Below are 12,485 nucleotides of genomic sequence, written 5' to 3'. Positions count from 1 at the left end.
TCCTCCTCTGTCCAGTAAGAAAATTATACCTGTCAGCATCACTGATGTGAATGACAACCCTCCTGTATTTACTCAGCCCTCCTATAATGTGTATTTAAAAGAGAATGGAGTACCAGGCTCTATACTGTACTCAGTGTCAGCATCTGACCTGGATTTCGATGAAAACGCCAAAATATCTTACTCTATTCTGGACTCTAAAGTGCAGGACGTTTCTGTCTCTCTTATATTGTCATTAACCAGATAACGGCAGCATTACAGCAATGCACTCGTGTGGACTATGAGAAACTGACGGTGTTTCGATTTCAGTTTCAGGCACAGGATCAGGGCTCTCCGGCTGCTCAGGCATCAACGCACTGTCCATGTTGTTATCCTGGACCAGAACGCCAAATGCCCCGGCGGTTATGTACCCCTCCTCCTGCCGCTGCCCTGTGGCTTCCTCTCTCATCCGAGAGTAGCCCGCCTCCGCTAAAGCCAGGGCCACCTGGTTGACTAGTGACGGCCGTGACGCCTGCAGCTCGGGCCCATAACGCCTTATCTCCTACAACGGCGGAGGCCACAGACGCCTCTCTGTTCACTTGTCACCCTGTACAGGGAGGTGAGGACTAAACGCGCTGTGTCCGAGCAGGACTACTCCTCTCAGAGGCTGCTTATAGAGATTCAGGGACGACGGGACCGGTCCAGTCCGCCACCGTCACGGTCCTCCATCCTGCTGGAGGACGGCCTCCATGACCCATCTTAGCCCTCCGGACAGAAAGTTGGCCGAGCCCACACAGAAACTGGGAGAATCACCCTTTATTTGATCCTCTCTCTGGCCTCGTGATCCGGTCTTTCTCTGTTACGTTTTCTCATCTTAGCGGTAAATGCATGAGTAGACAGCAGAGCAGCGGTATTTGCTGCATGAGACGGAGCTGACTGTGATGCTTACAGAACCCCAACGAACCCTGCAGTTCAAAGCTCAACACAGTGGACCTATAAGTACGTGGAGGTCCTGGGAGGAGACATTTGTCTCAGAGTCGTCCTTCAGGGTCCTGTATGTCTCCGATTCAAGTACAGTGATTTCACTTTGATTAACCCAGCAGCACAACATGACTTTAAGGAGGTGAGGCAGTGTTCCTGGATGCGTCTTTACCCGACAGCACCTGGACCTTTGAGAGCCAGCAGGTGAGCAGTAAACTTTAATAGACCTACTGTGTACATTTTTTAAACAACAAATACTTGAACGCTCTCTGATAACGTGGTGTTTTCATTTTTTTTTTTTTTACGTATGGTACAAGTAATCAGTCGCGAGCATTTGGTCTTGCTTTTTTGCTACGTTCTTAAGCTAAACACAGTGTTTTGCGTTCTGGTAAAATTCACTATATATAGGTTACAAGAATAATAGTATATCCCATAATGTTATATTATCATTTCGTTCAGTGGTATTGTTTTAAAAAGCAAACAGGGTAGTGAGGTGTGCATCACTACGTCCTCACTCCAACCCAGTCATCTCCATCAACACCTCAAAACCATTACATGCTAGGCTTCTGTTGCTCGTTTGCTTTCCGTTTGCAAAGAGTATTTAACTTCTCACCCTAATATTTATTTCTGCTTCAAGGGCTTACATTTTCTGGTTAGCTCTGTTTGCATGGTTCTGCATTTGAGAATGCGTGAATGCTCCTTTTATAGTCGTCTGAAGGGCATTTTGTTTCAGCACCATAGAGTTGGACAGCGAAACACAGAATAGGCTTGTTCATAACAGGTCTAAACTGCTTTCAGTACCACACTGCCCCATATATTTTTATTCTGATTCGAGACACACAAATAGCTTGTGTCATCAATTGTTGACATAACTATAACACAAACACTATTTCTATTTTCATAATCATATTTTATTTAATCTGCACTTACAATATGGGCGACGTGTAACAGCTGGCATCATATCACTCATCTTATCATTTCTTTCACTATTTTAAATGCCTTGAGGCAGATTCTTACAAGGGGGCTGTGTCTTTAAGAACACTGCCCACCCCTTCCTATTGGATGGTAGAGATGAATATTGTGCTCCAATAGGATTCAGAAATGTACAAAGAGATCTTCTCCCTCCCCCATGCAGCCTCAGTAACGTACACACTTACATTGCACAGAGCTGGACGACAGGGAATGATGCTCTTATCGAAATTAAAAAAGGAACATCTTTATTTCGTTAATGAATCGATTTTGGATCTTTGTTATGGTTTCATGCTTTGTGGCAATGAGCGGCAATCATCTGCTTTTTGATAACCTCAATGGGGAATATTTATAATGCACCGGGGATGACAAAGACAATAGGATACCGAGACTGGAGATGGCAGGCTCTTTGGTGGCATTACTTCTTTCTCATGTGGAGTACAATAAACGGACAGACTCGTTACAGCATCCCAGAGGAACTGAAACAGGGATCTGTGGTAGGAAATCTAGCCAAAGATCTGGGTTTGGGACTATCTGAGATTTTTGACCGTAATCTGCGTGTCGCCTCTGAGGCTGGTGAGCAGTATTTCAGCGTGGATGCGGGGAAGGGCGAGCTGGTGGTGAATGACAGAATAGACAGAGAGGCTTTATGCGGACAAAGCGCCAGCTGTGTGTTGCCTCTGCAGGTTGTTCTGGAAAACCCTCTGAGTTTACATCGGATTGAGGTAGAAATAAAAGATATAAATGACAATTTGCCTAGTTTTCATACAAAAGAACTGTCTTTACAAATTTCGGAATCAGCAGCAGTGGGAACTCGTTTCTCTTTGGAGAGTGCAGAAGATTCTGACGTTGGCAGTAATTCAGTTAAATCCTACATGTTGACTAAAAATGACTGTTTTGCATTAAAAATGAAGGAAGTTGAGGACGGTAAAACAGTCCCAGAGTTAGTGTTAGAGAAGCCCCTTGACCGAGAGAAGAAAGCAGTTCATCAGCTGTTACTGACTGCCTTAGACGGGGGAAACCCCGTTATGTCTGGTACCTCACAGATAACAATCACAGTGCTTGACGTAAATGACAATTTTCCAGTTTTCGATAAAAATGTATATAAAATTTCGTTAGGGGAAAATACTGCAAAAGATACTTTTATTACCAAAATTACCGCAACAGATGCTGACGAGGGCCCAAACGCAGAAGTTGAATTCTTGTTTGGCTCGCGGACACCAGATTTCGTCTTATCAGTATTTGAAATAAATGCATTAACAGGGGAAATACATTTGAAAGGAGACTTAGATTATGAACGAGCCACATCCTATAAAATTGAAATAACTGCTAAAGACAAGGGGTTTCCTCGAATGGAGAGTCACTGTCGTCTACAGATAGATGTTATCGATGTTAATGATAACACTCCAGAAATTGTTCTCACCTCTGAACCGAAGCCGGTGCGCGAAGACGCACCAAGTGGCACAGTCGTGGCTTTGCTAAACGCGCGTGACGCAGACTCCGGTAATAATAGCAAAGTGACATTAAGATTACCCAAAGGTTCTCCTTTCACGTTAAAACCATCATATTCTAATAATTATGCACTGGTTACAAGTGGTGCTTTGGACCGAGAAAGCTTCTCTGAGTATAATATTGAGATAACAGCCAGTGATGCAGGCTCTCCTCCCTCTGTGCCAGTAAGAAACTTAGTAACCTGTCAGCATCCTGATGTGATGAAACCCTCCCTGTATGGACTGCAGTCCTCCTTAGGCGTGTCATTAAAAGCGAGAATGTGGGTACCAGGCTCTATACTGTACTCAGTGTCAGCATCTGCACCGATTTTGGGTGAAAACGCAAAAATATCCTACTCTATTCTGACCGCTCTAACACAGTGCAGGACGTTTCTTGTCTCATCTTATGTTTACATTAACTCAGATAACGGCAAGCATCTACAGCATTGCATCGTTTGACTATGAGAACTGAAGGTGTTTGTTTCAGATTCAGGTTCAGGCAAAGGATCAGGGCTCTCCGTCTCTCAGCAGCAACGCCGCTGTCCATGTTTTTATACTGGACCAGAACGAAAATGCCCCCGCTGTTATTTACCCCTCCTCCGCTCGGCTCCCTCTCTCATCGAGGATGCCCCCGCTCCGCTAAAGCAGGCCACTGGTTACTAAGGTGACGGCCGTGGACGCTGACTCGGGCCATAACGCCGTGGATCTCCTACAAACTTATCGGAGGCCAAGAGCCTCTCTGTTCACTGTCAACCTGTACAAGGGGAAGTTAGGACTAACGCGCGTGTGTCCGAGCAGGACGACCCCTCAGATAGGCCTGCTTATAGAGATCAGCGACCGGGGAACCGGTCCCGTCCGCCACCGTCACGGTTGTCCATCCTGCTGGAGGACGGCCTCCATGAGCCCATCTTAGACTCCGACAGAAAGTGGCCGAGCCAGCAAATAAAACATGGGAGAATCACCTTTATTTGATCCTCTCTCTGCCTCGGTGTCCGTTCTGTCTCTGGTGACTTTTCTCATCTTAGCGGTTTAAATGCCATGAGGAACAAGCATAAGCAGCGGTAGTTGTGCAGAGACGGAGCGACTGGTGGATGGTATTACAAGAACGCCCACAAAAACCGTCAGTATTCAGCTCACACTGAGTTGGACCTATAAAGTACGTGGAGGTCCTGGGAGGAGACTGTGTCCTCAGGAGTCAGCTTCAGAGTCCTGTAGTCTCCGATGTCAGAGTACAGTGATTTCACTTTTGAGTTATAGCCGGGCACCCAATGGACTTTAAGAGGTATCAGTGTTCTGGATGCGTCTTTACCCGACAGCACCTGGACCTTTGAGAGCCAGCAGGTGAGCAGAAAACAATAGTAGACCTACTGTGTACATGAATATCGTTTTATACATTTTTTAACCTCTAAATACTTAAACGCCCTCTGATAACATTTAGTTTTCATTTTGCTTTAACGTATGGGACAAGTAATCAGTCACAAACTTTTGTTCAGATTTTCTGGTTAGCTCTGTTTGCATGGTTCTGCATTTGAGAATGCGTGAGTGCTCCTTTTATAGTCGTCTGAAGGGCATTTTGTTTCAGCACCATAGAGTTGGACAGCCACACACAGAATAGGCTTGTTTATAACAGGTCTAAACTACTTTCAGTAACCACGCTGCACAATATACATTTTGTTCTGATTCAAGTCACAAAAATGGTTTGTTTCATCAATTGTTGACATAACTAGAACACAGACTATATTTCTATTTTCATAATCCGATTTTTTTTATCTGCATGACATTATGAGCGAAGTGTAGCAGCTGGCATCTTATTATGTCTGTCGCTCTTTTTAATGCATCGAGGCAGATTCTTATTAGGGCGGCTGTGTCATTAAAAGCACTGCCCGCCGCTTCCTATTGGATGGTAGAGATGAATATTGTGCTCCAATAGGATTCAGAAATGTACAAAGAGATCTACTTCCTCCCCCATGCAGCCTCAGTAGCATACTATTAGATTGAACGGAGCTGGAGGAGAGGAAATGATGCTCTTATCGGAATTAAAAAAGAAACATCTTTATTTCGTTAATGAATCGATTTTGGATTTTTGTTTTGGTTTCATGCTTTGTGGCAATGAGCGGCAATCATCTGCTTTTCGATAACCAGAATGGGGAATAATTATAACGCACTGGGGATGACAAAGAAAATGGGATACCGAGACTGGAGATGGCAGGCTCTTTGGTGGCATTACTTCTTTCTCTTGGAAATCGAAGCCAAAGATATGGGTTGGGACTATTCTGAGATTTTTGACCGAATCTGCGTGTCGCCTTCTGAGGCTGTGAGGGAGCAAGTATTTCAGCGGGATGCGGGGAAGGGCGAGTGGTGGTGAATGACAGAATAGACAGAGAGGCTTTATGCGGACAAAGCGCCAGCTGTGTTCTACCTCTGCAAATTGTCATTGATAAACCGTTACAACTGCATCGAGTTGAGGTGGAAATACAAGATATTAATGATAATTCTCCAAGATTCCCTTCGCAAGATATTGTTTTAGAAATATCAGAGTCAACTGCTGCAGGAGCACGTTTTCCTTTGGAGAACGCCCAAGATCTTGACGTTGGAGTGAATTCCGTGAGGTCGTATACCATAAGTAAAGATGACTTTTTTAGTTTGAAGATAAAAGATGTATCCGGTGGGAGGAAAGTCCCAGAGCTAGTCTTATCTAAATCCGTCGACAGGGAGAAAAAAGCTAGACATCAGCTTCAACTAACAGCTCTGGATGGGGGAAACCCAGTAAAATCTGGGAACTCGCAGATAATCATTAATGTGCTGGATATTAATGATAATTTTCCTGTATTTGAGAAAAATATTTACAAAGTGTCTATAAGCGAAAATAGTGTACAAGATGCACCCCTTCTTAAACTTACAGCTAAGGATATAGACAAGGGTCCTAATGGAGAAGTAGAGTACTCATTCGGAACACATACACCAGATATTGTTCTTTCTGTGTTTGATATAGATTCATCAACCGGGGAAATACGTCTTATAGGTAAACTAGATTTCGAAACAAATGCAAATTATGAAGTAGACGTTAGCGCAAAAGACAAGGGAACTCCGAGAATGGAGGGGCATTGCACTCTACATATTGAAGTGTTAGATATCAACGATAATGCCCCAAATATTTTTCTGACCTCCCAACCAAACTCTGTGCCCGAGGACGCACCAAGTGGTACTGTAGTAGCTTTAATCAGTGCACGAGACCTTGACTCCGGCGACAACGGTAAAGTGACGTTACAGCTTCCCAGGGGTTCTCCTTTTGATCTGAAACCCTCTTTTTCTGATAATTACGCACTGGTTACTGGTGGTGCATTAGACCGAGAGAGTCTCTCTGAGCATAATGTTGAAATAACAGCCACCGATCTAGGCTCTCCTCCTCTGTCGACTAAAAAGACTATACATGTCTATATTACTGATGTAAATGACAACCCTCCTATATTTACTCAGCCCTCCTATAATGTGTATTTTAAAAGAGGAATGGCTTGGTACCACTCCTATACTGTACTCAGTGTCAGCATCGACCTGGATTTTGGTGAAAACGCCAAAATATCTACTCTATTCTGGACTCTAAAGTGCAGGACGTTTCTGTGTCATCTTATGTTACATTAACTCAGATAACGGCAGCATCTCACAGCATGCATCGTTTGACTATGAGAAACTGAAGGTGTTTCAGATTCAGGTTCAGGCAAAGGATCAGGGCTCTCCGTCTCTCAGCAGCAACGCCACTGTCCATGTTTTTTTCCTGGACCAGAACGACAATGCCCCCGCTGTTATTTACCCCTCCTCCGTGCCGGCTCCCTCTTCATCAGGAGGATGCCCCGCTCCCGTAAAGCAGGCCACTGGTTACTAAGGTGACGGCCGTGGACGCTGACTGGCCATAACGCTGCCGATCTCCTACAAAGCTGGTCGGAGGCCACAGACGCCTCTCTGTTCACTGTCAACCTGAACAGGGGAGGTGAGGACATAACGCGCGTGTCGCAGCAGGATGACTCCTTCAGAGGCTGCTTATAGAGATTCAGGACGACGGTGGAACCGGTCCGTCCGCCACCGTCACGGTGTGTCCATCCTGCTGGAGGACGCCTCCATGAGCCCATCTTAGACCTCGACAGAAAGTGGCCGAGCCCAGCAAGAAAACTGGGGAGAATCACCTTTATTTGATCTTCTCTCTGGCCTCGGTGTCCGTTCTGTTCTGGTGACTTTTCTCATTTTAGCGGTAAATGCATGAGGAACAGCAGAAGCAGCGGTAGTGCGCATGAGACGGAGCGACTGGTGATGATTACAAGAACCAACAGAAACCTGCAGATTCAGCCACACACCGTATGGACCTAAAAGTACGTGGAGGGCACTGGGAGGAGCAGTTTGTCTCAGAGTCGTCCTTCAGGGGCCTGTATGTCCCCGATGTCAGAGTACAGTGATTTCACTTTGATTAAGCCCAGCAGCACCAATGACTTTAAGGAGGTGATCAGTGTCTGGATGCGTCTTTACCCGACAGCACCTGGACCTTTGAGAGCCAGCAGGTGAGCAGACATCAGTATACAAGCTTGCACTTTTTCCGTCATTATTTGCGTGTATAACATGAAATAAAATAAAATATATTAAATCAAAACTCATATGCTATATAACCTCTCACTGTTTTGAATTAGCTTGAATAGGAGATGTTTATTATATAGACAGACTTAACATTTATGAATTCTTTTTTTTTCGTTTTAATTTAAATATGTTTTGTTAATATGTTTAATTAAGGGACTCAAAGTAACCGTTTCTAATGCAGGCATGCACTGCGCATGCATTACCATTTTTGATCAGACGTTGCTTCCATTCCATGTAATACTTTTTAATACATTGTAAATAGAAGTTTGTAAAATATGTATTTCAGATAAAAAGTATTAAGATTATATTAGATTAGATTCAACTTTATTGTCATTACACAGCTACAGGTACAAGGCAACGACATGCGGTTAGGGTTTTTTATTGATCTTATAATAATGATTAGTTGGCAGAAATCGTTTGAAAATTAAGGGAATAGTGGAGTTGGGAATTTAGTACTAAAATCGTTATATTTTTCATCAGCTGAATTTTTATTTTTACAGAGAAAATGAGCAGATAAATCTGACATTCCCTAATGTTACATTTGTCAAAATGCATTACGACCTTGAGGGGGTGCAGTACCTTAATGTGCAGAGTTAGGTCTTTGTGATTGGATAGCAGAGATGGAGGCTGTGAGCCAATAGTATACAGGACTGTACAAAGAGATCTACTCCCTCCCCCATTGAGTCACCACGGGAACCCTCACAGAGCTCAGAGCTAGAGAGGAGATGCGCTTATTCGAAGGCGTTCGGAATATATATTGTGTTACCAATTATTTAAGGATTTAAGGAGGGATACTTCTGGCAATGGCTTTGAATATTGGACTTTGTTGATGAATACCTCGGTGGGAAATAACGTTTTCTAACTGACCGGGGATGACAAAGAGAATAGGATACCGAGACTGGAGATGGCAGGCTCTTTGGTGGCATTACTTCTTTCTCATGTGGAGTACAATAAACGGACAGACTCGTTACAGCATCCCAGAGGAACTGAAACAGGGATCTGTGGTAGGAAATCTAGCCAAAGATCTGGGTTTGGGACTATCTGAGATTTTTGACCGTAAACTGCGTGTCGCCTCTGAGGCTGGTGAGCAGTATTTCAGCGTGGATGCGGGGAAGGGCGAGCTGGTGGTGAATGACAGAATAGACAGAGAGGCTTTATGCGGACAAAGCGCCAGCTGTGTCTTGCCTTTACAGGTTGTAACAGAGAACCCGCTACAACTACACCGGATAGAAGTAGAAATAAGAGACATTAACGACAATGCTCCCATTTTCATAACAGAGGAACGATTTTTAAAGATAGCAGAATCTACTGCCACAGGTATTCGCTTTCCTTTAGACATTGCACAGGATCTGGATGTTGGTAGTAATTCAGTAAAGTCCTATACTCTAAGTAAAAACGAGTGTTTTAGTTTGAAAATGAAAGAGCTGTCTGGTGACCGACAAGTTCCAGAACTAGTACTAGAGAAATCGCTAGACAGAGAGAAACAAAGTGTCCATCATTTATTACTGACAGCTTTAGACGGAGGCAACCCTGTCAAAACTGGAACCGCAAAATTCTAGTTACTGTACTAGACAACAACGACAATGTTCCTGTATTCACAATGCCGTTGTATAATGTACCTGTACATGAAAATTGTGTCGCTGGTTCTCTGCTTGTAAAAGTTGAGGCGAAGACGCAGACGAGGGTGTTAATGGAGAGATCGAATACGCATTTGCTGAACATACACCCCAATCGCTATCATCTATTTTTCACTTGGATTCAGGTACTGGTAAAATCTCCTTGGTAGGGCAGTTAGATTATGAGAGCAGCGCAATGCTTGAAATACGTAAAATTGCAAAAGATAAAGGAGTTCCTGAGATGGAGGGCCACTGTCGTGTGCAAGTAATAGTACTAGACATTAATGATAATGCCCCAGAAATAGTTCTCACCTCAAACCCAAACCCAATACGTGAGGATGCACCAAGAGGCACAGTTGTAGCCTTAATCAGTGCGCGAGACCTTGACTCTGGTAATAACGGTAAAGTGAGTTAAGACTCGCAAAAGGTTCTCCCTTCAGTTTGAAACCATCTTTTTCTAATAATTATGCACTGGTTACAAATGGTTTATTAGACCGAGAAAGCTTCTCTGAGTATAATATTGAGATAACAGCCAGTGATTCAGGCTCTCCTCCTCTGTCCAGTAAGAATTTATACCTGTCAGCATCACTGATGTGAATGATCAACCTCCTATATTTACTCAGCCTCCTATAATGTGTATTTAAAGAGAATGGGTACCAGGTCTATCTGTACTCAGTGTCACGCTCTGACCTGGATTTCGGTGAAAACGCCAAAATACTTACTCTATTCTGGACTCTAAAGTGCAGGACTTTTGTCTCATCTTATGTTTACATTCCTCAGATAACGGCAGCATCTACACATGCACTCGTTTGACTATGAGAAACTGAAGGTGTTTCAGATTCAGTTCAGGCAAAGGATCGGCTCTCCGCTCTCAGCAACGCCACTGTCCATGTTTTTATCCTGCCCAGAACGACAATGCCCCCGCTGTTATTTACCCCTCCTCCGCTGCCCTGGGCTCCCTCTCTCATCAAGGATGCCCCGCTCCGCTAAAGCAGGCCACCTGTTACTAAGGGACGGCCGTGACGCTGACTCGGGCCCTAACGCCTGGATCTCCTACAAACTGGCGGAGGCCACAGACGCCTCTCTGTTCACTGTCAACCTGTACACAGGGGAGTGAGGACTAAACGCACTGTGTCCGAGCAGGACGACTCCTCTCAGAGGCTGCTTATAGAGATTCAGGACCGGGAACCGGTCCAGTCCGCCACCGTCCGGTGTCCATCCTGCTGGAGGACGCCTCCATGAGCCCTCTAGACCTCCGACAAAAGTGGCCGAGCCCAGCAAGAAAACTGGGAGAATCACCCTTTATTTGATCCTCTCTCTGGCCTCGGTGTCCGTTCTGTCTCTGGTGACTTTTCTCATCTTAGCGGTTAAATGCATGAGGACACAGCAAGCAGCGGTAGTTGCTGCATGAGACGGAGCGACTGTGAGTTACAAGACCCCAACAGAAACCTGCAGATTCAGCCAACTGTGGACCTATAAAGTACGTGAGGGTCCTGGAGGGAGACTGTTGTCTCACAGTTCAGTCTTCAGGTCCTGTATGTCTCCGATGTCAGAGTACAGTGATTTCACTTTGATTAAGCCCAGCAGCACCAATGACTTTAAGGAGGTGATCAGTGTTCTGGATGCGTCTTTACCCGACAGCACCTGGACCTTTGAGAGCCAGCAGGTGAGCAGTGAGTAGAAAAAACAATGTCATACACAGTTTAGTAAGACTATTAGCTACAGTAACTGCGACGAAAGTACACCTTTGCTTTCACAGTGAAAAATCCCGATATATTTGAAATAAAAAGTATCAAATTCATATCCAAATAAAAATTGTAATTTGTCAAGTTACCTTCAACCACTTTTGTGGTATAGTGGCTGTGTTTCATGTTCATTAGCTTACCGAGGGGAGAGTTTCAGCACCACAGTGATGGACAGCGACTCTGGCCCATGAGGCGTACGGAGATACGCCTCATGAGTTGTTGTTGATGGCTTTTACTGAAGGGGTGACAATTAAAATGTTTGAAAGGTTAAGTAACACAATAACTATTTCACTCATTACATTTAATGGATTTAATAACTTACATAAACGCTGATGGTGACATCTACCCCTTAGAAATCAAAGCCTATACAAAAAAATATTTTAACAGTAAATATATATTTTGATATACAGACATGGATTTTAACACCTTTTATTTTACATTAATATAGCTCTAGGAATTTAAATGGCTTCTCGTGATTGTGTTTGACTCTCTTTTTCATGACCGTGCAAAGGGTTAGTGTGTCCTTAACGGTGTTGCTCAGCTTCACTCTGATTGGACGAGAAAGAGAGATGCTGTGCACCAATAACATTCAGAACTGTACAAAGAGATCTACTCCCTCCCCCATGCAGCTTCAGCACCACAACCACAATGCTCAGAGTGGGAGGGGAGTAGGTAAATGGTTCACATACTCGGGGTATAATGTTATATCTAAAAAATATTTTTGACCATGAACAGACGTCTTTTTAACGGAATGTGTTACGCTCGCAGAATTTGGATTTTGACTTTATGTTCTCTGTTTTTGTGGATTGGAAATTATGTATTTTACTGAATTAGGGATGACAAAGAGAATGGGATACCGAGACTGGAGATGGCAGGCTCTTTGGTGGCATTACTTCTTTCTCATGTGGAGTACAATAAACGGACAGACTCGATACAGCATCCCAGAGGAACTGAAACAGGGATCTGTGGTAGGAAATCTAGCCAAAGATCTGGGTTTGGGACTATCTGAGATTTTTGAACGTAAATTGCGTGTTGCCTCTGAGGCTGGTGAGCAGTATTTCAGTGTGGATGCGGGGAAGGGCGAGCTG

The 12,485-nt window shown here is 44.1% G+C and overlaps 3 protein-coding genes across 5 annotated transcripts in view; all 3 read left to right on the top strand.

The window, feature by feature from the left end:
- The window catches only part of LOC116696667 (protocadherin gamma-A11), a 55,710-nt gene that overhangs the window by 25,178 nt on the left and 18,047 nt on the right, over positions 1-12,485 (top strand). The window lies entirely within an intron of this gene.
- On the top strand, positions 2,303-4,881 carry LOC116696671 (protocadherin gamma-C5-like; the record flags this gene model as incomplete). The annotated part of the gene is given in 9 exon segments (XM_032527770.1): positions 2,303-3,848; positions 3,850-4,016; positions 4,018-4,067; positions 4,070-4,174; positions 4,177-4,329; positions 4,332-4,394; positions 4,397-4,560; positions 4,562-4,614; positions 4,616-4,881. Coding segments are annotated over 9 exon segments (2,461 nt in total), but the record flags the coding sequence as incomplete, so codon positions are not given.
- Positions 4,951-12,485, top strand: part of LOC116696877 (protocadherin beta-13-like) — an 8,796-nt gene continuing 1,261 nt past the window's right edge. The window contains exons 1-6 of the mRNA XM_032528103.1: positions 4,951-4,954; positions 5,728-7,018; positions 7,071-7,288; positions 7,852-7,963; positions 10,762-10,863; positions 11,171-11,325. Coding sequence (XP_032383994.1) covers positions 4,951-4,954; positions 5,728-7,018; positions 7,071-7,288; positions 7,852-7,963; positions 10,762-10,863; positions 11,171-11,325 — 1,882 coding nt within the window. The remainder of the gene's footprint in view (positions 4,955-5,727; positions 7,019-7,070; positions 7,289-7,851; positions 7,964-10,761; positions 10,864-11,170; positions 11,326-12,485) is intronic.

Source organism: Etheostoma spectabile, chromosome 10 (assembly GCF_008692095.1).
Source record: "Etheostoma spectabile isolate EspeVRDwgs_2016 chromosome 10, UIUC_Espe_1.0, whole genome shotgun sequence".
Taxonomy (NCBI): Eukaryota; Metazoa; Chordata; class Actinopteri; order Perciformes; family Percidae; genus Etheostoma; species Etheostoma spectabile.
Note: the sequence above shows the minus strand (reverse complement) of the source record. Positions and strands in the feature narration are given on the sequence as shown.